Raw genomic sequence first — 27,850 nt, 5'->3', positions numbered from 1 at the left:
GAGAACGCATTCACTTCCAGTTTCAAGATGGCAGGCAAAGCCCACATTGTAATCTCTTCTCCCTCTTCTCCTGCTGAATCATAAAATGATGAAATAAAGAAAGGGAGGGATGAGAGAGAGAGGAAGAGAGGGAAGGAGGGCAATGTGCATATATAGCAACACAAAAATCAGAGGAGACTCTCATCAGCCCAGAAACTAGCAGTGCCTGAGAGGCTGAAAGCAGACAGCACAAGACCAGAGGGGCAGGCTGAAGCTCACTGTACAGGTGGGACATCAAGCTCTGTACTGTGGCAACATCAAGGAGGGAGCTATGGGGAGGTGGGCAAAGCGGGGGAAAGGGGACATCTGTAATAATAACAGTAAAGAAAGAAAAGAATGCTCACTGCTCAAAGATTGGGCGGTTGGGGGGAATGAGGGCGGGGGAGGAGGCCCAAGGGTGACCCAGTGGAGATTGGCTGGAGTATCCCAGGGAAAGCAGCCCGGCCTGAGAGTCCCGTGAGTGCTCCCAGTCCACCCCCGTCCCAGAGAGCAGATGTGCAGAGGAGGAGGAAGGTGCCAACCCAACAGGGAATCCAAACTGCAAAACTAGGCAAATTAAGAATTATCAAATGTTTGAGAAACATCCATACCATGAAATAAAATCTCATCAAATGGAAAGACTTGTAAAACACAGCTCCTCAAAACCACGCTTAATACAGCAATTAAAACAGAATCTTAAAGTAAGTATAATTAGTTGAGAGCAGTTTTTTAAAATAAGTATTTACATCCTAAAAACAGAAATAAGAAAATGAAAGAGAACCAATTAGAAATCTTGGATATGAAAAGCTGTTGAAATAAAAATAAAATTTAATAAAGCAAAGTAGCAGAATAGACCAAGAACTAATTTGTGAGCTGGGGGGAAAAAAACACCAAGAAATTCTCCCATAATGCAACAGGGGAAATAAAGGATTAGGAAAGAGAGAAAAAGAGAGAGACAGAGAGAGAGAGAGAAAGAAATGGAGGAAAGATCCAGAAATTTCAACATTAGTAAGAGTCTCAAAAAAAAGAGACTAGAGAAAATGAAGGGAAGATGGTATCTGAAGATGTCAGAAAGTTGAGACTTTCCCAGATCTAAAGAGAGACATTAAGTTCTTCCAGTAGTTCAGTATGATGGGCATGTGGCATAGAGGATATACACCTATTTTGTATTTTAGGTAATACTTTACAATAGAAAATTACTGAAATGAGATAAAAATATTGGATTGGAATAAGGGTATCAATGAGAACCCATGATTTTATATATGTACACACACACACACACACACACACACACACACACACACACACACACAGGTTCAGGCAGAAGTAAGTCCTGCCCGAGTGTGGTTAGTAGGGTAATAACATGGGTGTAATAAATTATAGTTTTAATTTGAACATTTTACCTAAAATGTCATATGGTGTGCTTGAGTGTGATGTTGTTATGTTACAGAATCACGTTTATGATTTTGTAATAAAAGATTTTGTCATTAAAAATGGGTGCTATTTGTGCTGGGCCATGTATACATGCACGCGCGCTACTTTACTCATTATAGGGAATCGGGGCTCCTTGAAGAAAGGACTGATTCTGGGGCTGAGGCAGGCAAAGCCTAAGGTGAGCCTGTGATATCTTGTGTCAGAAAATAAGGAAGAACTCAAAAATTAATTGGAGCTAGCTTGAAGAGACTCCCTCTAGGAAAATTTGGGGTAATTTGGCATCAGAAAGAATAATGAGAAGAACAGATTATAAGATACTGAATATAAAGAGCAAACCCATGAGTCATAATAATTCTAAAAGAACAATGGAGAAGAAGGAAGGGAAAGCTCTATTTAAATAAGAATACCAACTAGAAAGTATAGAAGGAATGATTTAAAAAATTGCTTTTGCAAAAAAAAATCACTATTTTGCAAAAAAACAAAACAAAACATCACTATTTTGCAACCAGAGTTATCAGACCTGAAGGAATTGTGCAAAATAATGGGCTTGGATTCTTTAAAAATATCAATGCCATGAAAGATACCACCTTCTCTCCCCACCCCCTCCACTAAAGGTTGGGGAACTATTCTGGATTTAAAGAGTCTAGTGACACATGACAGCTAAATCCAATGGGTAGTCCTTTATTTCATCCTGGATTTAAAAACAAAACAGCTTTGGAACAATTGGGAAAATGTGACTATTTTAAGCAACAGTATAATAGGGGTGATGGTTGCATTCCAGTTAGTAGAAGGTAGCTTTATTCTCAGATGATACAGGCCTAAATAATTAGAATTGAAGAAATCCCATAATGTTTACAATTACTCTCAAGTAGTTCAGAGGAGAAAAGTGTGTGTGTGTGTGTGTGTGTGTGTAATTTCTGGGGTTCATTTTTATCAATTTTCTTAGGTTTAAAATTTTGCAAATAAAAGCTAGGGAAAAAGAAAGGAGTTTCTGAATAATTTGAAGCACTGGATGTCACGATCGACTTGTATTCTAGGATGATTATTCTATGAGGATGTATTTCAGGAAGAGGCAGGGTAGGAATTGGAGACTAGAGATCAACTTATCAGGCAGCTTAAAAAGCTCAAGCTTCAGGCTCTTTTCTTGTGGGTCCTTCCTGAAAGTCCTGGGAGGAACATGAGCATTAGATTCTTTCACATGGTCATATACTTTTGAAAGTTTTCAAAATAAGATATTTTAACCACATTTAGTTAAGACTGCTGTCTCTTTCCAATCCAGCCCATTTCACCTTGCATCAGGCAGCTCTAGAGTAACCAGAGGCATCTGGGAGATCATGCTAGAGGAATTTAAATTTAGGTTTAGCGATATATTATTTGTAGTTTGTAGTCACTTCCTTGCACAGCTGCGTGTCCCAGTATATGAATGGCCTTCAGGAAGGCTTTTGCCACCTTCCTGGGCTGACTTATTTGGTGTCATGATACAGAGCTGCCAAACTGAAAGATGAGCACAACACAAATTACAGTGCCAGAACCAGTGTAGAAAGTGAAGAAATACGCTGGGAAAAAAACCTGACATCATTTTCTTCTTTCTATAAAAATATATTACAAAGTGGTCATCATATGAAGAGGTGATCAAAGACTATGCAGCCCCCAAAATATAAAAAAAGTTAAAGAAGTGTCAAGGTGTTAAGTAACAGAAATATTTTTTAACAACTTGTGGTATTTGACAGCTTGTTTAGATTTGTAATGTTGCAGTTTCTTTTCTTTCAATATAAATATTCACTTTTATACACATACATATCTGTGATTTTGTAGGGGTTTTTTTCCCTAACAAATAACCTCTAAAACTGTAAGTTTCAGGTCTTACAAAATTCTGGAATTGCCCTTTAGGAGATCAAAAAGAAGGCCACAATGACAGATAACTAAATGACTACAATCTGAATTCCAATGAGGATTAAGAAAAAAAAAATGAGTTGGAGATTTATTTAAAATGTAAAATCTAAAGAGTTTCTTAGTCAACTGGATATTGGGAATGAGAAAAATCTGGGTTGGATGATTTTAGTTTGGGTGAATGGATAGGTTCATTATTCACGAAGGCAGGGAATTCAGTAGAGAGAAGAAGATGTCTGTGGAGCTTTGGGTGATAACAGAGACTGGAGCCAGACAAACAGATTGGGTAATCATCAGTGTCTATACAAGGATAAGGCAAGACATGAGCAGGTTCACGGTCAAACAGCAAGAAGAGATGAAGTCAAAGGATGGAACTCCGGGCAACAACTACAGGATGTGCTGGTGTGTATGTATGGGGAGGTGGTTGGGGAACAAGTAAAGAAGGCAGAATCAGAACAATTAGGAAAGAACAAATAGCTACATTAACAGGAGGAAAAGGTGTGATAGAATAATGTCAAAGAGAGAATTACTGAAATGTATTAAATTTGGCAATAAGCATATAACCTGGCAATCCTGACGAGGACAAACACAGAGTAATCATAAAAGTCAAAATCAGACTGTAGTTGACTGAAGAATGATTGGGAAGTCAGGAAGTGAACTCAGGAAGTATGGATGATGCTTCCAAGATTCATGGCCAGCAATGAAAATAAAGGTAGGGAAATAGAGGAGATATGGGGTCAAGGAAGGGTCAAACCTACTTTATTTGTATTCCCTAACGTTAAACATGTGTCTGCCCTATGACCCAGTGACCCTACTCCTAGATAAAATCCTAAGCATCAACCAAAGGAGCATGGATAAATAAATTACAGCATGTTTATACAATGGAATGATATGCAGCAATAAAAAGAAAAATGATAGATAAGCACAACATAGACGAATCTCAAAAGTATTATGCTAACTGAAATTAGTCAGACACTATACATCACATATTGTATAATTCTATTTGTATCAAGTTCAAGAATAGGTAAAACTAATCTCTGTTTTTAGAAGTCAGAATACCGGTCCCCTCTGGGAGGGGGGTTATTAACTGGGAAGAGGCAGGAGAGAGGCTAAGTACCACAGATGTTTCTATACCTCAATCAGCGAGACGGTTGCATAAATAAAAATGGATCAAGCTGCATCCAAAGATTAGTGAACTTTATGTCCTTTACTTTGCTATACCACAATAAAAATAAAAGAATAAAGCTAAAAATTTAAAGTCAGCAGCTTTATTGAGAAAATACCACTAGGGAAAGAACAATAAAATATCACCAAATCAGTGTGAATTCTGAGCTGGCCCTGAAATAACTGACCCATCATAAACACAGCAGAGATTTTCCGTCCTTTCCTTTGATATCTCATTATCATGTCCAAAGATGAGACAACAGCTGGCACTTGAACCCACAGTCACTTTGGGTTTTTTATTAAAAACTGCATTAATCATTAATAAACTTAGCTCTATTAATAATTAATACAGTACCTGCACTTTCATTATAAAAAAGGAATATTAAATACTTACCATTTTGTCTGGTACCAACAGCAGCAATGATTACTGGAACTGAATTTAATGCTCTTTTAATCACTGGAATATAATTATCCTTCACTTCGTGGAATGAAAACTTGTCATTTACGTTGTATTTGATCACAATGATGTCCGCGCCTCCAATTAGATTTCGAGAGGTGTACCAATCACTGTCAAAAATGTCCTAAACCAAAATGCAAAGAGTTATCTTTATTTTCAAATCAATCATGAAATAAACTGTAACATAGTAGTTTAATTTTCTTGCTATATTTTAACTTTTGGAATTCATAAAAAAATTTTATTTTACAAAATAACTACATACTTTTAAAAATGTTTGAAGTCTACCAATTCCTCTTTAAAAAAAAAAAGTTTTATTTATTCTTTTAGCCTAGACATCTAGGTAGGGGTAGATGATCTAGAGAATTCCTGAGAGTCTAATGAAATAAGAAACTTCTTTCAGTAATTGTATTTAAAAATAAGCACTGTTGAAAAATTATGCCTTATTTTTATCAACTGATAATTTAAAAAACATAACGCTATACATTAGATACAAAAGCATTGTATGAGTAAGGAAGCTTCTAAGGATTTTCTGTGACCCAGTTAGACACTGAAGGATGTTCAGGGTTTTGAATTGTAATACAGTGTAAATTCTTTGGAGTTCCATATATTTTATCCATATTTTAAAAATTCATTTATATTTTTAAACTTCATGCATCCTTTGGACAGCACTGCATACATAAAGTATGTACACGCATGTGCATGGTGGCAGGGGACACCTCCATAAAAAGAAACTGTATTATAAGGTGCTAACATGGTAAGGAATATACTTAGATGTATTTTGCTCATATAAATTAAAAATTTAGGATAAATCCTTCTAGTTTTGAAATCTTTACTTTCGGACTACAGTTATATTTAGAACTTGGGCCAAACGTAATTCATTGTGGACTCGAGTCCTTAAAATTTAGTTCTTTACTATTTTAAAAATAATTTTTCAAACTTTTTGTGTAAATAGAGGTATAAAGAAAATATCTTTACGTCTTAATACCACTACTAAATATGCCTAAGTTGTTTTCTCCTCGTATTCTAGTTAACTATTAATTATTATTTGTCCTTTCATGTGGCCTTTAGTATATATTTCTAGAACGTAATAAAGCTAGATTAGGAAAACAGACAGCTATGCAGGCAAGTCTGGTCCAATGTCTGGATTTGTGTGTGTGGGTGAATAAAGATTTATTGGAACACACAAAGAAAGAAAACAGATAGCTTGATGAGGCTAAGTGGTCCAAAAACTGTTGGACTATGAAAGTTTTCACTTTGAAATATGAGTCAAAAACAGAATTAATAGGGTTTGAATAAATCAGTCAAGATCTATGTCTGTGTCAGAGCTTTTATCCTATGATGGAAAATTCTGGAGAAGTGTTAACACAGCAATGCCCTTTGGCAGGAAGCTGCTTCTCACCAATACCTCCCCAGCCCTGGCAAAGCCTGTGTCAATTCCCTTCACCTTCCCAACCCATCCATTTCCTACAAGTACACTCAGAATAACAAGGATTACACCATTTTTAGCTATGCATACCCTAGTGAAAGTAGGATGGATACAGCATTTTTAAAGGAAGATTAAAAACAAAAACAAAAAAAAACCCCAAAAGTAAACTATAGGAAAATACAGTGTAAGTCTTGCACTTAGTAAAGGGTATAAGAGTGGGGAGAAGTGAAGTGGGACACAGATTGAGAAAATGTGAAAGCTTCCCAGCAGAGCTCTGTGCTAATTTCCAAATCCCAAACCACAAAACCCATTCAGTTCCAACTGTATCTGTTATAGTATGCGAGCTCAAAGTGTGCAAGGGTGACAAGGAAGAAGGACATCATAAGAACAGTATACAAAAACTAAACAGAAGCAGATCAATATTAAGTGGCCATTTAACTCTGAGAGAACAAATCAAAAGTAACTTGCTCTCTGCATTCCAAATAGTTCAAAATTCTAGTTATTGGAGAGGTGTATGGGGGCGACGAGTGGGGGGAGAAACATTTAAGAGAAAATGTCATAAAAATGGGTTTTGGCATCATTAACACTATGGTACTGAGACTATAAAGACATATAAATAATTTTCTTTGTCTTTTATTTTAAATATAAATCAATGTTTCAAACCTTGCATAAGAAAGCCATGCATTATCTCATTGCTTCTTGTGGAATTATTTTTGGTAAAAGGAAAAAAATGTAGAAATAAAATGATAACTGCAACAAAAGGGGTGGGTGGGTTTGAGAGAGACATACTAAAAAATGAACTACATAAAATAAATTTGAAGCACATTTATTTTTAAAATGCCAAGTATATGTGGCAAGGATCCAGAGTAAGGCTACAGAGCTACAGAAGAAAACTAGAAAAAAGAAACACAGCTATCTCATTCCAGGTTCAAGGAAACAACACATTTCTCCTCAAACTACGTCAAAGAAAAAAATGCTCCACTGGTTTCTAGAAATATGAAGGAAATAAAATTTTCTCACCCCTTATAAATCGGTTCCAGGACTTCCTTTATGGGGTTATGCAACACAAGGCTTGGAGCCACATTTGGAGAATAAAACTCATCTTTTTAAAACTAATCTGAATTTTTACAGCAAAACAAGAATTTTATTCCACTTTATTGTGGGGCTGCAAATACAATACTTACTAAGTACTAACATTTCTGCTTTAATGTACTATATTTGTTTAAATCTTAAATGATGTGTGATAAAACTACTGTACTTTGGCTTAGCATTAGTGATACATGGCTGTACCAGTTGTAATAAATACTCTATTATTGTAGTAGCTACCACTTATTGAGTATCTACTACATGCCAGCTTCTATACTAAAATCTTTACATGTACTCTCTCATTTACTCTTTGGCATAGTTTTAGGAGGTAGGGATTATTATATTTACTTTATACATAGGAAAAGTAAGGCAGAGAGAGGACAAGTGACTTAGCAAGGAACACAGCCACTAAGTAGCAATGTGAGGATCTGAAATCAGGTCCTTTTGATATCAAAACCTGTGCTCTATCTGCTCTGCTATATTTAATTTTCTGATTCAGTACATGTCAAATATCAGCTGATGAGTACAATGAGTACAATCAACTTTAATATCTCTGATATGCTTTTATTAAATACCAAGAGAAGAAAATCACCCTATAAAGAGTAATTCTACAAATGTATTCTACTAAGTCCGTAAACCATAATAGCCTAGAAACTTATACCTGCTTACAAACTCAATGCCTTAAGTAGGGCCAAAGTCTAACCAAACAAAGGTGATTAGCATGATAAAACGTAACAATCAGTAAATGGCAAAAATCCAGACTACTGGGTCTTATTTTAATCCATTTGGAAGATTTCATTTACCACAATTCCTGGGATTACAAGTTTTGCTGTTTGTTAAATTAACAACATAAACAGAAAGACTTAACATCTCAAAGAAAAAACTTTATGTTCCCTACATTTATTTCCTCCATTCAGTCAACATTTGCTCAACTTTGTGTAGAACCAATAAGTTTGTAGACTGTAAGGTCTTTCTTTCACAGTGAAATGACCAAGTTAAAAGAAGTGTTTCGGTTGCTCGCATGGACTCCAGTCAATAAATTCCCTATCAATGCTTCTTATGATCAGTATCATTGCTGTCATAACCAGGAGTTTACTAGCATCACTGTCATTGAAAAAGCCTGTTTTTTTTTTCATTTATTTTAGCCTATTAATATAAATTTCCCTTTAACCATAAATTTACTTGGGCAAGTGATCCTTTCCTTCCATAATATGGAAACTTGCATAAGAAAATTTTATAGGTAAATTCTATATATTTCTTTAGAAAAGTATATTAGTTCCCTACAGTCCCTAATTCAATTTTTTAAAATTGCTGTTTAAATGTAAAAATCTCATAATGATAATTTGTATTTTCTTTTTCCCACACTAAACTGTCTTCTGTTACAAAATGTAGTATTTAGTAGCAATATAACTCAAATACCAGTAAAGAATCAGACACTTTCAAATAAGATGAAATGAAAACATTAAAGAATATGATGTTATTGTGTAGTGAAAACATTTATATCTGTTAGGGAGTAGATTTCCTTCTCCTTTTATCAAACACTCAAGAATTATATTAGAATTTATCAACTTCATTACAATTCCTGTCAATTATTGCAAAATTTAAAGCTTTTTAAAATTCCAAGTGGTATTAGTAATATCATTTGATTTATGAATCACTAAAAACGAATGCCTAATATATCAAGAGGATCTACAATTAAAAACACTAATTAAAAATTTCAAAGGTAGATAGTTATGTAAATGAGTGTTTTAAAATAAATTCTCAGTGCCTCTCTTTCCTTCTCCCTTCCAGGGTCCTATTTCTAAACTGCCCCAGTGAAATGTATTTTTGCCTGTGTTGAGTTTTCAGAGGGCTTTATTTTTAGAACACTAGGTATTACGCTATCACTGACATGGTAGGCATAAAAAAACATTGCTCTCTGCTGGTGAAATTTAGTAACCCCGACCCCTGTGGATGGCACATTCAACTGTCAGCGTCTACTAAGGGACAAGACACAGACATAAAGTGTGACTGCTCTACTCTCCCACTGGGGTTTTTTGCCTTCTAAGCGTGCTCCTAAGGCTGCTCCCTGCCCGACGAAACAAAGGACCAAATATTTTCCCAAAAGTGTTGGAAAACTCCACCTGGGGGACCCGGACACTTCACTTTCACGAGAGAGGGCAAAGGGGGAGGAGGGGAGAAAAAAATGAAAGAAAAGCTGCGTCAGTCTCATCCCAGAGCAGCTGCCGCGCCTTACCCAGACGGGGCAGTCGTGGACCACCAGCTTGACATTTCCAAACGCGCTGGCCTGATACTCGGTGAACACAGGACGCGCGACGGTGCTGGTCGCGTTCAGCAACAAGGTGCTTTCGTCCCCAGAGACCAGCGGGCTTCTCCCCAGGTACGTGCGGATGAGCCCCGACGGCCGGCTGTCCTGGTGAAAGGAGTCCCCCTCGTTCCCCAACGCCACGATGTGAATGGACCTACAGGACCCAGAGGGGAAGCGGGGCGGGGGGGGGGGGGAGAAGCGCGTGGTCAGCGCGAGCAGCCCTTCAGGCAGAACAGGAAGTGTTGGGGGCAGCGCGCGGCGAGGGTGGGCTCGAGCCCCTCGCCCTGGGGCGCAGCAAAAGCGCTGAGGTAGAGACAATAGCAGGACCGCGACGCGTACGTACATGATCTCGAATCCAAGGGCAAGGCGGCGACTCCGAGAAACGCGGCTTCCCACGGCCTCTCCGGCCGGTCCGCGGCGTATTTACCCGCAATCAAATCATCCCCCGCCGCGACCCCCTCGAGTGCCTCCACCGCGGCGCGGCGGACGCAGAGCGGGCCCCCGCCAGGCAGCGAGCAAGGGGCCCGGGGCGTGCGCGTCCGGTGGAGAGCGCGGGGCCAGCCAGTCAGGAAGTGCCCGGGAACATCCCGGGCGGCCGCCCGCTCCCCGCCTCCCTGCCGCCGCCGCCGCCGCCGCCGCCGCCGCGAGTCGCTGGGCGCCCGGACTGTGCAGCCCCTTTCCGCCGCACTCCCGCGGCCGGTGAGTTGTCGCCTTCTGCTGCTGCTCCTCCCTCTGGCCAAACAGGGGTTAGGAGAAATGCTGGGCCTCCGCCCCTTCGGCGGGCCGGGCGGGCACAGCACGTGCCGGCCTCGGGGGTCGGGCGGACGCGGGGAAAGCGCTGCGGATGGAGGCCCAGGAGCCCGGGAGGCGGCGGATACAAAGGAGCGGCCCAGGCGGGACGCCGCGGAATATAAATGAATAAATACAACGCCCAAGCCGAAAAGCTCCTGATCGCCAATCCGCCTGCAGCAAGTTTGTTCAACTCGAAAGGCTGTAACCAGAGCCAGGGAAAGGGGGGTGGGGCGGTGAGGCCCCCGCGCCCTAAAGACTGGAAAAAAGAGGTTAGTGAAGCTAGGGATTGAAGCTCGTTGGCTTCTCCAGCAGCCCCTGTTTGGCATTGACTGAAAGTGTTTTACCACGTCGCCGCTTTGTCATTTGTCAACATGCACTACAGCTGTTTTCTAAAATCACTCTTGTGAGGGGGGCGAGAAAAAAAAAAAAAGCAACATTCATGCTGGTGCAAAAAGGGCTCTTTGTTCACACACCAATTTGCTAGTACAGCTCCAGGGGAATTATTTACAATTTCAAGCTATATTTGGCATATTTTACTAAAATCTGCGGGATTTTAAGTGCTGGGGTTCTTACTGCGATGCGTGAGGTGTTCAACGCGTTTACAAGCTGAATGCTAGTTTACTTTGAGATTAAAAAAAAATACACATTATCGCTACGTATTTCAAAATAGCCCCTCCGACCAACTGCAGAAATAATGTACGTGCTAATGCAAAGGTACTTGAGATTCCATCATGATGATGCACTGAAGTAAAGGTTATGAATGTCTCTAAAGGGCCTCAAACTACCTCAGTGCAAATGAACACTGGAATCCATTAATATCGAAAAGGGCCAGAGGTTACTCTGGGCTCAGCTTCTCCATAAACAGGAGAATTCATACAGGTTCCTGGTGAAAAGACTTCTTGTTTATCCCTTTATTCATTTATTTTCCCCAACTTTAAAATTTTGCTGCTGCTTTTCTCAACAGAGCTATTTTGAGGGTATGAAACAGGAGGTACTGAGTAGGGCAGTGAAAGATTGGGTAGGAGAGGCCTTTGGAATGCGAACAGCTTTTTATTACGGGTCCTTTTTGCTCAGATGAAAATTGTGTAATAGTTTTTTATGTTCCAAAAGAGTATGATAGGAGGCATTCTTTTTGTAGTCACTGATTTTTTTTTTTTAAATATACTTTCCCTTTGCACTCAATATAATTTGTCTTTTAGTCTCCAGAACCTAAGCCATCCTGAAATATTTGAGTACAGGATTACCTTTTCTCTTGAGTCAGTAGAAAAAATATCTTCTCATTGTCCTCTCCAGTGACCACAGGTCAACATCAGAGACACATAATGGATGAATGGATAGATAAAATGTGATGTATACATACAATGAAATATTATTCAGCCTCAAAAAAAAGAAAAGAGAGAAGGAAATCCTATCATGTGTTACAACATGAATGGATATATAAATCGTTTTACTAAGTGAAATTAGCCAGTCACAAAAACCCAAATACTGCATTTTACCGCTTATATGAGGTAGCTAAGCTAGTCAAACTCTTAGAAACAGAAAGTAGAATGATGGTTACCAAGGGCTGGAGAGAGGGGGAAATGGGGTTGTTCAATGAGTATTGTTTCAGTTTTGCAAGATGAAACAAATTCTAGAGATCTGTTACAAACAAGGGGCATGTAGTTAACATTACTGTACAGTTAAAAGTGGTGAAGGTGGTAAATTTTGTGTTATGTGTTCTATCACAACACCGGGGTGGGGGGGTAGGGACGGGTGGCGGTGGGGTGGGGAGAGACTGTGGAGGGGCAGAAAGGGAGGCAGGATGCATTTTCCCTTCAGTTGTTGAGTATGTAAGACAGACCTGTGCTGAGTAGACGTGGGAGATACTAAGATACATAAGACGCAGTCCTAACCACTGAGACTAAGTCTACACCAATGGTCACTATATTGTAAACATTAATGCATCTGATCCTTTTGAAAACATACTAGTTCCTTAAATAATTATAATACAGGCTAATGATCTAGTAATAGAGGTAGGTACAAACTACTCAATAAAGTCCAGTGAACATTAAGTAGAGATTTGTGCCTTCTGTCTCATTAGAGAGAAGTTCATAGAGAAATTAAGCATCATCTTAGGTATTATTAGATGAAGAGGTGGTCGGAAGGCAAGTAGTACTGGAAAGAATGGACGGACACCATAGGCAAATCACATGCAAAGGTATACAGACATGGGAGATCATGGCTTGTTCTGGGAACAAGAGCTGAAATTAGTGCAGGCAAGCGGAGTCCTTTATTACAGCAGGTTGAAAAGAGAGCAGTAGGGACTTCTCAAGAAGTTTTCAAAGGCAGACCTGGTTATATTCATGTTATACATTGGAAATCCCTAGACCAAGCTCTGTATATGTGACAAAGCCTGCCTAGATGCTGACCAAAACTCATTTCTCTTCCAGGACCCATAGCTAAACCATATGTACCAAAGTTTTTGCATGTAGGTAGGGCCATATGATTAGTCCTTATCAGAGGAATAGAATGCCCGCAGTTCAGAGAAGGCATGCCTTCTCTGCTCTCTTTTATCTTTCCATCTACCAACTAGATGAAACCAGATCAACCCTGACACCACATGCTTGAATTTGTTGGTCCACACTGTGGAAGAAGCTTGGGCCTCTAAATGAGTAGGAACAGCATAGTTTCCTCATAGCATGCATTGTACTGTGAGGTGAATGAGAAAACAGACCTTTACTGAGTTAAGAGAGACATTTTGGGATCAGTTATTACAGCGGTTAGTGGTACTTATCTTGTTAATACAATATCACAGGCAGTCCATTTCCTGATATCTTAATGATTTTTTCATAATTACCTGAAGACATTTTTATAATTATTTCCTTTTTATTTACAATTTCTATTTGCTTTATACATTTGTAGTTTCCTTCATTAGCAGCATTTTATTTTAACCAGGCTGTAACAAATTGGATTATCATATGTTCTCCAACCATAGTGTCACTGGGGAACACACCAGGAAGGGTCTCCAGTCCAAACAACATGTTTTCCTATTTTCTTGGCTCAAAGGCCATTATTTTATATTCATTTTGAATGTTCGTATCCTCAGATAAAATGTAGCCACTTGCAAGTGTAAGGTACATGGGCAGTAACTCAGTGAGCTATTATTGGTCCCCCTTTTGTGAATATTAATATGGCAGCCTTTATAAAATATGTTGATTCCTTAATAACTAAAGAGGAAGCAAGTGTTAGTAAGGGGAGCTGGGCCTGGCATAAGATTTTTTTCAACTGTGTTTCAAGGAAACTAGGTTTCCACAGAGAATCTTGAAGTCCATCTGAAGAGATGGTGGAGAAAAATACCTAGCGAGGTCTGAGCCCCTACTCCTCCCATCTCAAAGTCAATCAGAGCAGTCTATTGTCATTTATTATTTTTTTAAACATTAGAATTTCATGTTCACTTTCATTAAAAGGGGACTTTCTTACATTATTTTAAGACTACTCATCTAGAGCAAGCATCTCCAAACTGGGGTGCAGGAAATGACCCCTGAAATTCCAGAATTAGGTATTTGAACTTCTATTTAAAAGCATATGTGTTTTTTTTTTTAACCAAAAAGAAGGGAAGAAAGTAAGCTTTACTAATGTTTATTATGAGGACTGGCACTGGCACCCCTGCTTGGTCAGTAGGAAGGCAAGCGCCTGGTGTCCTTGGGAGTGTGTGGGAGCACAGTGCAGGGTTGGGGAGGAGAGGGCTCTCTCCTTTGTTCACTTTGAAGATATTGCCACATGTTGCAGTTTCTGCGTCTAAGTGGATTTATGGATGCTATTTAAGTAAACTAACTGTTATAGCATGGAACAGTGGAGATAGTGTTAATAATGCAATGATAGGCAAACACAGTTGGCTAAGCTGATATTTCCGACACCCTTTGGGAGCCACATTGGAAGGTGAAAAACTAATGACTAATCAGTTCTGACAGTAAGTTGGCCATAATAATTAAAATGATAAAGAACACTGGTTTAAGTATGAATTTACATCTACTTTTGCTAACATCAACTTCACTCTAAGTGAAGTTAATAGATAACAGTATTCTAAACTGATCACAATTAGCTAGCTATTTAAAAACTAGACATCCAAACATGAAGATAAAACTCAACAATATTTCCAGGATATTAAATTAAAGTACTATTCAAGCTGATACTTTAAAGAAAACTCTCCAATTATTTAAAAAAAGAAAAAAACTTCCTCTAAACTTTCTTTTAAAAATGAAAGTCAAAAAGCAACATACAATTGAAAATATTGTTTTCTGCTTGCCAAGATAAAAATGGCTGAAATATACATGGAACACAAATAGGAAAAAACAACAGCATTCTTTTGCCAGTGAATACCTTTTAGAATATGGATATAAAATATTGCTCAAGATCCAAAGACACAAGTATTGGAATAAGATACACAGTGTAGGAAGTTTATGATAAAGTTAAACTGAAAGCACAGATGTTTTCAATATGTCTCATGCTATTGTATTTAATAGATTCTGTTTCAGTGTGGTTTCTACTAGATTGTGTTTCAATATATTGTAGTAAAATATATTTTAAAATGGCACTTTTGGTGAGCCATTAAAGGAAAGCTATAGTATTCTTTCTCTATTACATCTTTTAATGACATTTTAAATAATAATTGACTTCTAAAAAATAAAAACTGATGTATGCAAAATTTATGTAGGTGTAACCACTGATGGATTAGTTGTTTAGACTAAAAAAAAAATTTTTTTTTTTTTTTGCATAAAGGAAGAAGTCTAAGCTAAGGTTACAGTGAGAGCAACGACATTAAATTCACAGTATATTTCATAGGCAGTTATTCCAGCAAAGGAGCTGAAGCCAGGACACACACAATATAGGATGTTATCAGTGTAACTAATTTTGTGAAAATGAGATTTCTAAGGCAGGGCTTTTTAAAAATAAATTTCTTTTTTTGTGAAATATCACACACATAAAGAAAAGTGCTTAATACCTATGTATGTAAGTTAATGTAATTATAAAATAAACATTTCTAAACTCTGAGGTCAGAAAAATAGAGCGTTATCAGCACCCATGCAAGGATGTGCACCCCCCACCCCATTGCCCTTCCTCAGTCACAGTCCTCTTCTTTTCTCAGAGATAATCATGAGCCTGACTTTTTTTGATGATTATTTATTTTTTATAGTTTTACTACCTATATGTGCATTCCTAAACTAATATTTTGGTTGTTCTTCTCTTTGAATTTTATATAAAAGGCATAACAATGTATACTCTTTTGCATCTTGGCTCTTACGCTAATCATCATTTGTAAGATTTATCCATGTTGATGTAGCTGTGATTTGTTCCTTCCATTTCTTTTTTGTGGCTGAATAGCATTTGATATGACCATTCATTTATCCATTTCTTTGTAGATGCACGTGTGGGTTATTTCTAGTTTGTGCATATTACAAAGCTGATAGGACTATTCTTGTTTTAAAATACAGTTTCTTGATGAGCATGCTATCATAGGGTGTGTGTATGTCCTACTTTGGTAAATAATACCCAACTGATTTCAAAGTGGTTTTAATGATTATACTTCTAATAGTTGGGCACAAGAAATCTACCCATAGTCTTTTACATACTTAAATATACTTAATATATGCTAGGTATTATATTGATATTACCATATTTTGCTATGTATAATGGGCACTTTTTTGCCCAAATTTTTGAGGAAAATATAAGGATGCATGTTATGCATGGGTAGTACTAATTCCATATATATAAATGTTTTTAATTCTTTTATTTATGCTTATGCATTAAAAGTGTAACTCTAGGAATGAATAATGCTATCCATATGCAAAACAATGCCCTGGAATACGATAATCAGTTTTGTTTCTAAAAATAAATAAATAAATAAATAAATAATTGAATTAAAAAATTAAAGTGAAAGATTTTTTTCCTGAAAGTTTGGGCCAAAAATGTGGGTGCGCATTACACATGGGAGCGCATTGTATGTGGCAAAATATGGTAAGTACTTTGCAAATACTGACTTATTTAATTCTCATAATGACCCTATTGAAGATGCTCTATTGCTATTCTAATTTACAGGAGAGAAAATTGAGGCATGAGGATGCTCAGTAATTTGCCCACAGCTACATAAGTAGCAAGTAGAGGCGCTGGGATTCCAACTTAGGCAACTGGATTCAGGGTCTGTGCCCTTACCCACTATGCTATGTTGATTTTAATAATATTTTCTATATAATTGTTTTGTGATTGAAAATAATGTATTTAGTTTGTAAAAACTCATATCTTAAGGATTTTTTAACCAACCTAAACATTTTCCACATAAAATCCTGTGGATTTTGAAGCCACTTGTCAAAAATATAAAAATGTACACCACCTTCTAATTAGGTAGCTGGAACAAATGAGTAACAGTGGGCAGGATGGAAAAGTATTCATCAGATTTCAATCAAAATCTTTTCACAATAAGTGATGGGACTGAAAAATAAGTATCATGATTTAGTAACTTAGCCAATGAAGCAGTTCTTCCATTTAAATCCACTTATCTTTCTGAGCTCTTCTCAGAGAGCCTTTAAATAAACTGAGCATAAAAGCATACATCTGTATTGCTGTCTCACAAAATGTTAAACCAAAATTTTAAAAATAATGAGGCATATTCAATTATTGTTTCCCCCAAAAGCTTTGTTAAAAATAACATTTTAGAGAAAAATGTGTTTTGTATTATTGTTAATACATTTTTAAATGGTTTAAACTATGATTTATTTATCTTATTGAAAATTTTCTATTTCAGTATGTTTTGTTATAATATATTGACATTAATATATGCATGTCATTTATAAAGATACTGAGGGTATACTCAAAATTCTTTCTGGCAGAGTGTTCAGTCAAAAAAAGTTTGCGCATCACTTCATAAGTTATATAAATGTCTAATCGCTATGCTGTATACCTGAAACTAGTGTAATATTGAATGTCAGCTGTAATCGAAAATTAAAAAATTTTAAATAAGGTTTCCAGTCTGGTTCCTAGCAGTCTGGTGCCTAGGACTGTGTTCCAGAGGGCAAGCCTAGAAGGACACTGTGGGGGAGTCCTGGGCCACCAGGAAGTAGAACAGAGACTGTGGCCTGGCTGCTGGGGGTGAGGGAGGCTGTGAGAAAGGAAGTAGGAGGAGATAGGAGAAGGCAACACAGATAACTTGCAGGCCTACTTGCCTAGAAATCAGCCAGGTGAAAAATGTATTTGTATTGTATTAACTAATCAAATGAGCGATAAAGTTTACAAATTTACACAGAAATCATAAAATTCAAGATTAGACTTCTTTCTTTTTATAAGAGCTTGCACGTACTTTCTTATAAGGTAACCTAAGCAAAGTCACATACCAGGGTTGGTAACCATAGTTAATCATAAGAAAAGTTGACTTTACTCGGTTTACTACCTGGGTAATTTTTCTCAGAGAAGTAGCCAACAGTTTTCTTGTAAATTGTGGATTTCTTCTAAATTGCAAGGCTGCATTATCCTCAGTTCTCTTCAGAGAAGCTAAAGTGGAAATTCAGAGTATTATTTATACGCAACAACTATGGTCTTTCAGAAAAGGTCTAAAATGTTCATTTATTTGTTTGAATTTATGTTACCTCCCCACCTCTATCATTGTGTTCACTTGTGTTTTTAAAACAACTCTTCTGTTTTTTCAGTTAAAATGTCACTTTAAAATACCAAGTACATGTATGTTTCTTTGAACTAGGACTGTTTCTACCAGCATTTTCCAAAGGATTGAACTTCAAAGAAATCTGGTTGTTTGGCCTTTTACCCACCTGCTGTGTTATTTAGCCCGTGGGAAAAAAAATATATACAAGTATCTAATCAAGCACTATTGATTGTCGTTTATTCATGTAGAATATTTTGTGAAATTTTCCATTTGTAGCCGTATAGAAATATAGGATATTAGATTTGAATGCTGTAATACTTTGCGGATAGATCTTCTTTTTGAAGAACTCCAATGCATTAACAATAGATTTCTTTTAACATTATTATAATCTGGCTCTAGTTTTAACTTTACTAAACGTTATGCCATTTACAATGGTAAATTTCTCTGAAGTCTTCCTCATGATCCTTTGTACCCTTTCACTTACTGTGTTTGTACATGCATCTCTGCTATGTCATCAGCTGAATATTATCCCAACTGGGGCATTTCAGAAGCATGCTTTGAAATGTTCTGCTCTTTCATTCAACAGCTATCACAAGCCACTTAATCTGACTTCTGCCCTCATGCAGTGCTTCTGATCTTGATTTTTCTCTGCTTGCTTTTTACTTTACACTTCCAAGTCTATAACCCTGTCTGCAGTTTAAAGCTCTATTTTACAGTGAGCAGGAATTGAAATTTTCTTACAGATTTTTTTTCTCTGAGCAAAGTCCAACTGCTACCATTCAATATGAAGTTGGCAGCTTATATTCTTGGTGAATAGTCCTCTTGGCATTCTAACAAATCATCTAGCTGAGGCATTTACATTTTTTGGCTTATCTGAAGACATTTTTTTCCTCTTCCTTTTTTTCCTATTTCTCACTTTATCTAGAGATCCCCTTGGGCACATAACTACCAACACTGATCTCCAGGTTCCTCTTTAGAATACATTCTATTTTTAAAATCTTAATCTGGGACTTGAGTATCATATTTGATTGATATTCTCTCATCTCACCCTCAAATTAAAACACCTGGGCTTGTGTAATTATTACCTTCTCTTCAGCTACACTACCAGTTTCTTTTTGCACTCTAGCAAAATCCAAACCCTTTTCTTTCTCAGCCAATACTGCCCCTCTCATCCAGGGCTGATACAGTTTCTACTAGTGAAGCGGCTTGTACCATGTGCTTCCCCAGATGTTCTCCTGTTACAAATTCCTTCCAGTGTTAGGACAGGGTAGGACAGGGCAGTTCAATCCACACTAAAAGGCATTCATCATTTTCTCAGTGAAGTAATAAGGGAAAGCAAAGCAAAGAAGCTTCTGGACTAATGCCAACGGCAAGCAGAGCTTCTCAAACTTTCCTCTGAAATATCCCCCCAAACAAACCCCCCAACATTCCCATCCCTTAACGCCCCATCTAGGTGGCAGCGTAAGTTGCCCACTACAAGCCCAGCTTTTTTTTTAAAGTCTTCCAAAGTTTTGCCTTTAAGCCATAGTATATCCTTGTGGATTTAGTATAAAAATAAGAATTAAATTATTTGACAATAGGTAAAATTAAAGGATAGGTCTTGTTTATACTGCAATTTTTCTTTCCTATACCTTGGTTTATGACTATGGAAATCAGTAAATCTTAAAGGGAATTTATGAAATTCTGACGGTGAGAAAACTCTGACAGTGAAATATGGCAAGAAATGACACTTTGTAGAACTGGTTACTTATAAACTGTCTTTTTGTAGGAGAACAAAAATAAAGAATACTTAGTAATTGTTATTGGAATGTTTGTCATATTGGGAAAAAAAGTTGTTTTTACTGGTCATTATGTCTACCTCTTCAGAATTGTGAAAAGAGTCTGATTTCTATGAACAAAAAGAATGAGACACTCGGAAATGTGCAACTCTGGTGTAACAAGAAGCAATAAAGTATAATATAATAACAAACAAAAGAGACAAAAAGGCAGAGTTTACATTGCTTTGTTTTGTTTTGCTACAAGCATAGCTGTAGCCTTAAAATGGAACAGTCTGTTTCTAGGTCGCTACCCATGAACAGTCACAAATTGTACACTGTTAGTAACCCCCCTTTCTAGACTCTGGAATTAGGAGGCATTTTCAGCCAGTGTATTTTATTAACTCACTATGATTTCTAATAAATTACTCAGTCTTCTTCCATTAACTGTGATTACAACAATGTTTTGGTAACAACTCCATCATGGTCTCAAGGATTTTTGCAGGAGGTCAGATTGATTTAAATAGAGTCACTGTTCTAAACCAAGCTAGAAATGTCTTAGGGAGAGGCCAGCTGGGCTGCTTAGGCTGGCCTCAGGATGACATTGCCTCATTCAAGTCACATTTTCCAGGGCTCATTTCTTGGTGTTTCAAGTCCAGAAACTTTATTTTGTCAGCGTGCCCAAAGTCGATCATACTCAAGGGACAAGGCTTGTGCTAGCCCAATGCACAAGAGGCCAGTGCATAAACTAGAATACTAATTTGCTCATTTATAATGAGAAAAGGAGCTATCAAAAGGCCTAAAAACATATGATATGTGGCCAACACCTTCGTTTCTCTGTAGGAAAGCTGCATGAGAAGACTGTTACTGTCTTTTCAGGTCAACAAATTTTTATTAAGCACCCAAGGTACAAGTCACTTTTTAAAAAGATTTTATTTATTTATTTAGACAGAGGGGAAGGAAGGGAGAAGGAGAGGGAGAGAAACACTGATTAAGAGAGAAATATCTATCAGTTGCCTCTTGTACATGCCCTGATCAGGGACCGAACCTGCAATCCAGGCATGTGTCCTGACCAGGATAGAACCAGTGACCTTTCACTTTGCGGGACAACGTCCAACCAACTGAGCCACACCAGTCACGGAAGGTACAGGTTATTTTGATCCCAAGGATGTTTTGGATATATAAACACTTTAATTAGAATTATGGGAACACCAAATTGTCATAGAGAGATTATTTTCCAAAACAAACTACATGAAGCCAAGTTATGCTTTTACCAATTTTCTAAGGCATTCTCTTCTGATTGGCAGGTTCAGCCTTTTAGGAGAGAATAATATCTATCTACGTGATGGAATTAGCCGTGAAGATCACCCAATAGCCACATTCAATACAAAGCTACTTTCTAAATATGGTTCTTAACCCAGAACTTCAAAGGAATATGATAACCTGCTGAACAGGTATGCAAATCCTTGTGTATAATGAGCATGTGGTTTTTACCGCTAGATTTCCATGTCAGGGAGTAACCTAAAAACTTGGAGTTTTCCAGAGTCAGCCTGAGCATCTAGGCCACAGTACCACCCACTTACCAACATCAGGACATTTCTAGGACAAATTCTTCTTTAAAACCTTATAGCCAGTTTAACATAACATGTCCTGTTTCCTGATATTCTTACTACAGGCTCAGCTATAACGTACCCTAGTCATTTAGGTTTGCCTATGCTTTGCTTCCTATCAAAACTTTCTACTTTACCTTCTGGCATTCCGACTGGAGTGAAGAGTGAGAGCCAGACCATCACTCCTCCATCCTCCTGAAGAACTTCTGAGATCCAAGAGTGGCTACACTCCCTTCTCTGTCTGGTTGCTGTCACTTAGCAACCTCCCAGTCTGCCCCCCTCACATACACCCGCCTCACAGGGAACTCTGTTCACTGTTTTTCTCTCCACCCCAGTAAGTCCGTGGTCCTCCATGATGTCTGAGTGCTTCAAGCCTTCTCACTGTCCTCCATCTCTGGCTTTGACATCTCTTCCCTCACGTTTTCTGTCTCAGAGAAAACGGAAGCATCAAATAGGGAACTCCCCTCAGTTTCCCTCTACTAAGCCAACAAATTTATATGCAGGCACATGCATGCTTTTCTTTTCCTGCAGCCATACTACAATAAATATTCCTTGTATCCCTCTGGCAGTGCTGTGTGCATCCCTGTTGACATTGGAGGAACTGCACTCCGTCTAGTTCCCCTTTCTTCTCCTGTGTCTTCAACATTGATCTCTCTATTGTTCTTTACTATCAGCATCCAAACATGTCCAAGACTCTAGCTACTATTCTTCCCCATCTGGCTCAAAGCAACTTTTTTTTTTTAAAAGAAAAGATCTTTGAGTTATGAGTTATTTAATTCTTTTGCTTGTCAGGACTTGTATGCTTGTCTATAAAATTTTCTTGAGTTTTAAACACACTTGTTTTAAGGGCTATAAATGTGCTCATCTGAAAATTTATTGTGACTTTGAGAATTCTAATACATAAGTTCTTATTGGTCAGCAGTGTTTTCTTTAAACTTATGAAATATACAAAAAGTACAAAACATAAATGTATAATTTAATGAATAATTGTGTGACAAACATTCATTTAATGAACCACCACTCTATTTAAGAAAATGACCCTCCACCCACGTGTCCCTTCGGGATCATTACCTTCTCACCCTTCTAGAGGTGAGCATGATTCTCAATTTTATGGTAGTAATTTCCCAGCTTTTCTTTATGAGTTTAACTCTTTCTTTGCCAATCCAGGCCCACTCTTTTCTCTCCTCTACCCTGCTCTGTATAATGGGGAGCTAGGCTGTATGAACTCTATCAATAGGTTCCTTCTCCTTTCTAGCTTCTAGTTGCATTTAGTGGGGAGATAAGAGGGAGCAAAATGAGACAAAATATTTCCATCTCCTGGTGTCTCCCCTACTAAATCTCTCCAAGGGCTAGCTGGGCTGGTTTTGTCACCAACCATATTCATCAGGGTTAGCCAGAGAAATGGAACCACAGTGCTTCTCTGGCTAACCCTGATGAATGTATAAATAAATATGAGAGAGTAGATTCTAATCACTTGTGGTGAAGCAACAGCTTTAAGTGTCCCAATGCCTTGGGGCTGGAATCATCTGGAAGCATCTTCACTTAAATGTATGACAGATAATGCTTGCATTTGGCTGGGATTTCGGCTGGGGACAACTTGATCACCTACATATGTCCTCTCCTTGTGCCTTCTTCACAACATAGAAGTCTCAGGGTAGTTGGAGTTCTTGCATTATGGTTTAGGGATACAGAAGTGACTGTCCCACTGATCAAAGAGGAAGCTATATCACCTTTTATAACGTAATCTTAGAATGCACACAACATCACTCCAACTGCATTCTCTGTTACAAGTGAATGACAAGGCTGCTTAGATTAGAGGGAAGAGGACATAGACCTATTTCTTGATGAGAGGAGTGCCAAGGTCACACTGCAGAAGAGCGTGTGGGATGGGAGATACTGTTGCAGCATCCTTGGAAAATGTATTTTGGCATACATGTTCTTAGAACAATTTAATACAATGTGAATGTCAATTCTTTTATCAGTTAATGTGTAAGTTTAATGTATGGAATGTCTGCACTCCAACCTTAACATGTAATTGTTGCCCTTACATGTAAATGTTTTGGGAAAAAATTGTATTTTATGCTCTTAGACTTAGTCCTTATTATTATTTTAAGAGTCCATGTTTGGTTAGATTTGTGCATGCGTTAATAAATCTCTTTTATTAAATTCACTTATCATGTACCCATCTTTCCTTCAGCTAAATTGTCATTCAAGAATCAAAGTGAATAGGCTGTAGCTATAGTAAATTTTTCTGATTTTTGTCTTAAAAAAACCCTTTATTTTACTTTTATTCTAGAATGATAGTTCTAACTGTAGAATTCTAAGATTAATTAATGTTTGTTTTTGATGTTAAATATTTTTACTGAAAATGCTTTTGTGTCAAAATGCCCTCAGGTTCAAAAACAGTGGAGGCAAATGGCAAGATCAAATCCTCCATTTCCCCATTATATTGCATAAGCAACTTGATAAGACATGTTCCTGCTAGTAAGGAGTTATTGTCTCTTTAACTGTAAAGCAGAAATAGTAAACAAAAATGAATAGTATACTTTATTATTGTTGAGTATAAAGTATATACTTTACATACAAATTATTAAATTATGTATTTTATATGATACATGAGGTCTATCCAGAGAGTATCCAGCCACTTACTATGAAAAATAGACACATTTATTGAAGAAGATACAAGAAACATTGTACGTAGGACAATGACACCTCAGTCCCCTTGAAAGTAGGCAGCTTGAGGCCTCACACAGTTTCCCCAGTTGCCATGAGCTGCCGTGTCATATCTTCCTGAATCTCACTGATGGTCTGAAATCTCTTCACTTTCACAGGTGATGTTTTGGGAAAAGCCAGAAGTCACAGAGTGCCAATCTGGGCTGCAGGGGGGCTGAGTCACCTGGGTGATTTGGTGTTAAATTTCAAAACTCTGCATGAGACATGATGCATGATGTATGAGCAGGCTCATTGTCATGATGAAGCTGCCAATCACCAGTTGCCCATAGCTGCAGCTTTCTCAATCCTCAGAACAATGTCTATGGAGGAATGTTCAAGCTAACACAAAATTTGATGTAGATTTGTTGCTCTACTTGCTCAGTCATTTTGAATGTGAGGACTGCACAGTACACCTGCTCACTCAATGACATCTACCACCCCCACTGACAAGTACAGTGAAGTCGTCAGTGTTCACATATGCACATTCCAGTCCACTCTCCTTGACTGCCAGGTTATATCAATGTTGCGCAAACTGTTCTTGTTATATTAACAATGAGTGGTTGGACCTTTTTCTGAACAGACCCCGTATATCAAACAAACTAAGTATTGTTGAAAGTTTTGTTGATGTACTCAGAGTTCCTGCTTAGGTGAGATTAAGAAAGGGAGAAATTGCCCTCTTTTCTATTTACTAAAAGAAATATTAGAATTTTAAAAAGTATTTAAATGATTAAAGGAATGAGCAGGAAAGGAAGAATTTAATTTACCGTTCTGTTGTAAAGCAGATGATCTGCCTGAGACCTATCTGAAATTTACCAGTTGAGCAATTCCTATAGGAAAAAATTGAATCCTCTCGATTCTGGAAGATTTCATATTCTAAAGGAATCAATGGGTCATCAAGGAATTTATTACTAATCAAGATAAAAGAGAGCCTGGAGAATGGATTGTTTTTTGAGGGGTGGGAGGTCAAATGGAAGTACTTCAGGAATTGGTGACCCCCTAAACATTATAAGGAAACACTTTGTCTTTCCTCCTTTTCTCCCTCTGTGCCTCCTTTATTTTCTTTACAGAGATAGAAAAATGAGGAGGTAGAGGAATCTTTCTGGAATGTTAAAAAAAATCTAGGAAGGTTTCTGAGTAATAGAAACCTTGGACTATTTATGTTTGAATGGAAACCATGGACAAACACTGGAAATATAGTACTCTTGAAATAAGTTTTGACTAACTCTTGTGTTGTTTTAGATTTCAGTGAATGTTTGTGTGTTTCTTGACAGTTATTAGCTATAAAAATATTTAAAATGAAAAGGCTTTTTATACAGTAGTAAAAATTGGATAAATATTAGATTATAGTGAAATTCAACCTAGTCTATCATCATTCAAATAAATGTAGAGTTGGGTTTAAAGTAGGCTTTCCATAAATACTCAATTTTCTTTTTACAACATTGTATTAGGGAAACATACTTCATAAACAGTATTACCTGCTGACCTTTATTTATTTAAAGAGGGCAAGGGGTCAGAGAAGGAGAGGGAGAGGGAAAGAAACATCAATTGGTTGCCTCTCACACACCCCCAGCCAGGGACCTTGCCCACAACTCAGGCATGTGCCCCTATTGGGAATCAAATCGGTGACCTTTCAGTTTGCAGATGATGCGCAGCCCACTTTAGCCACACTAGTCAAGGCTACCTGCTGACTTTTATTTTACTTTTAAAGAAAATGTTAATCATTAGCTCTGTACATAATTGTAAAAGTGAAAAAGTTGAGAATCAGATAGTTTTTTATTGTTAATAAACCATTAATATATATTTTAAAAATAGTCATTGACATGCTACTAACATGGAATTATTGAATTTCATGAATGAAATATCTAGTAACATATTTATATGGAATATATTATGGGGGCTGGTTTTATCTCTCTACTGCATTCTTTGATTAATTAATGAATGGATACCCATATTTTATTTAAAACTATTTCTTATAATTAGCAACATAATTCTGTACATATGAGTCTAAACAAATACATATTTTAAAGTGAAAAAAATTACTGTTTCCTGCCAGATATCCCATATTAGTCCATTTTATTCCCCAGAGCTGTTTGTCATCTCATTAGACTAGCAGCTGCTACAGCCATGCATCTGTCACATGTTCCCAAGTGGTCTAGTTCCCAGGACAAATAGAACAAACGGATAAAAACAAAAACCCAAAAAGGCATCCATCAGAGATCTATCTTTCCACTAAAAGAAGTTATACATTTTATAATATACAAGCATGAAAAACATTGCATTCACGGGTTACAAATGAAAAAAAAGAAAAGAAAATGTAGAGAATAATGAAAGCTATTTCCATGATTAAAACCAGCATATCTCTGCCAAACTTTCAATTATACCAAAATAAGTTTAATGTGACTGTGCATCTCTGTGTGAGTTTCTGTGTGTGTGTGTGTGTGTCTACAATGTGGGGGACTATCTTGTGTCTATGAATTTGTGTTTGTGTGTGCATGTCTGTCAGTGTTTGTGTATCTGTTGTGTCTTGGGGTCAGGATCCAGGAGGTGGAAACATAGTGGTATAAGAGAAAGGACTGAATCCATTTCTACTGGAATCCATCTTCCATTGGATAAGAAAGGAGAGTGTATTTTTATTACAAAAAAACCCCACTGAACAGTAGGTGAAATGATTGAATAATTTTATGTCTATAAGTTTAAAGCTTTTAAAATAAAACTTTATTTCAAGTGAAATGCATGTTCATTATTTTATACATCAAATAAATCTAACCACCGATTGATAATCACTTGATATATACACTTCCAGATATTTTATATACATACAGACACACACACACACACGAATATTTTTGCAAAATGGAATTATCCTAAATAAATCACTTTAGAAATAAGGAATAAAATCAAGAAACTCTTGTTCATTCTATCCCTAACACGTAGCACAGTGCAGGGTATATGGAAGGAATTCAGAAAATATCCATTAAATAAATGGAGGAATCCTTTGTTTTGTCTGTCTTTTTCCCTTTGACATGTTTATATATTTACTTATGAATTTCATAAGAAGTGAGGATTTTGGCCTGTTGTTATATATGTTACAATTGCCATTTTCCCTATTTATATTTAATTTTAATTTTCCTTTTCCAAAAGAATAGAACATATTTAAACATATAGTTTGATTTAATTGAATAAAAAAGTCATCTGATTTAATACAAATGGTGCTTTATTGTTATTTTTAAAAAATAAATAGAAGCAAAGTGATAAATGCATCTCAGTAGAGGCTCTGCTCTATTTAAATATACAAGGATGATATATAGGTATTAGCAGCATGGACTATGCCTAACAGCAGTACATTTTTGAGTCAGACAGATCTGGTTTTTACCTCATTTCTTCTCAGCAGCTGTGTGATAATGGAGAATCACCTAATGCCTCTGAGCATCTGTAAATTGGGGACATTCTGGCCTCCCTCCCTGAGTTAGTGCCCAACAAATGGTCTGTCTGTGGCATTTCATTTCTTTATAGGTGTTTCCAAAATGGATATTTATTCTTAAGTATGAGAAAAAAACTAGGTGTAGATC

General features: G+C 37.2%; 1 protein-coding gene and 1 long non-coding RNA gene across 3 annotated transcripts in view; one reads left to right on the top strand and one right to left on the bottom strand.

Moving 5' to 3' along the window:
- RHOBTB3 (Rho related BTB domain containing 3) overlaps positions 1-10,436 on the bottom strand; it is a 59,823-nt gene extending 49,387 nt beyond the window's left edge. The window contains exons 1-3 of one of the 2 annotated variants that reach the window (XM_054578616.1): positions 10,127-10,436; positions 9,712-9,937; positions 4,901-5,087 (exon numbers count right to left, since the gene is read on the bottom strand). In XM_054578616.1, the coding sequence (XP_054434591.1) occupies positions 4,901-5,087; positions 9,712-9,937; positions 10,127-10,128 (415 nt within the window). In that variant the 5' untranslated portion in view covers positions 10,129-10,436. The remainder of the gene's footprint in view (positions 1-4,900; positions 5,088-9,711; positions 9,938-10,126) is intronic. The other variant, XM_054578615.1, reaches the window with a different exon arrangement.
- A 23-nt stretch (positions 10,437-10,459) lies between these two features.
- On the top strand, positions 10,460-25,012 carry LOC129074687 (uncharacterized). Its single transcript, XR_008529555.1, has 3 exons — positions 10,460-10,844; positions 21,267-21,413; positions 24,401-25,012. It is a non-coding gene; the product is annotated as an uncharacterized LOC129074687 (long non-coding RNA).
- Positions 25,013-27,850: the final 2,838 nt, after the last annotated feature.

Source organism: Pteronotus mesoamericanus, unplaced genomic scaffold, assembly GCF_021234165.1.
Source record: "Pteronotus mesoamericanus isolate MK-2021 breed Mesoamerican mustached bat unplaced genomic scaffold, CSHL_Meso_final contig_50, whole genome shotgun sequence".
NCBI classification, from domain to species: Eukaryota; Metazoa; Chordata; class Mammalia; order Chiroptera; family Mormoopidae; genus Pteronotus; species Pteronotus mesoamericanus.
Note: the sequence above shows the minus strand (reverse complement) of the source record. Positions and strands in the feature narration are given on the sequence as shown.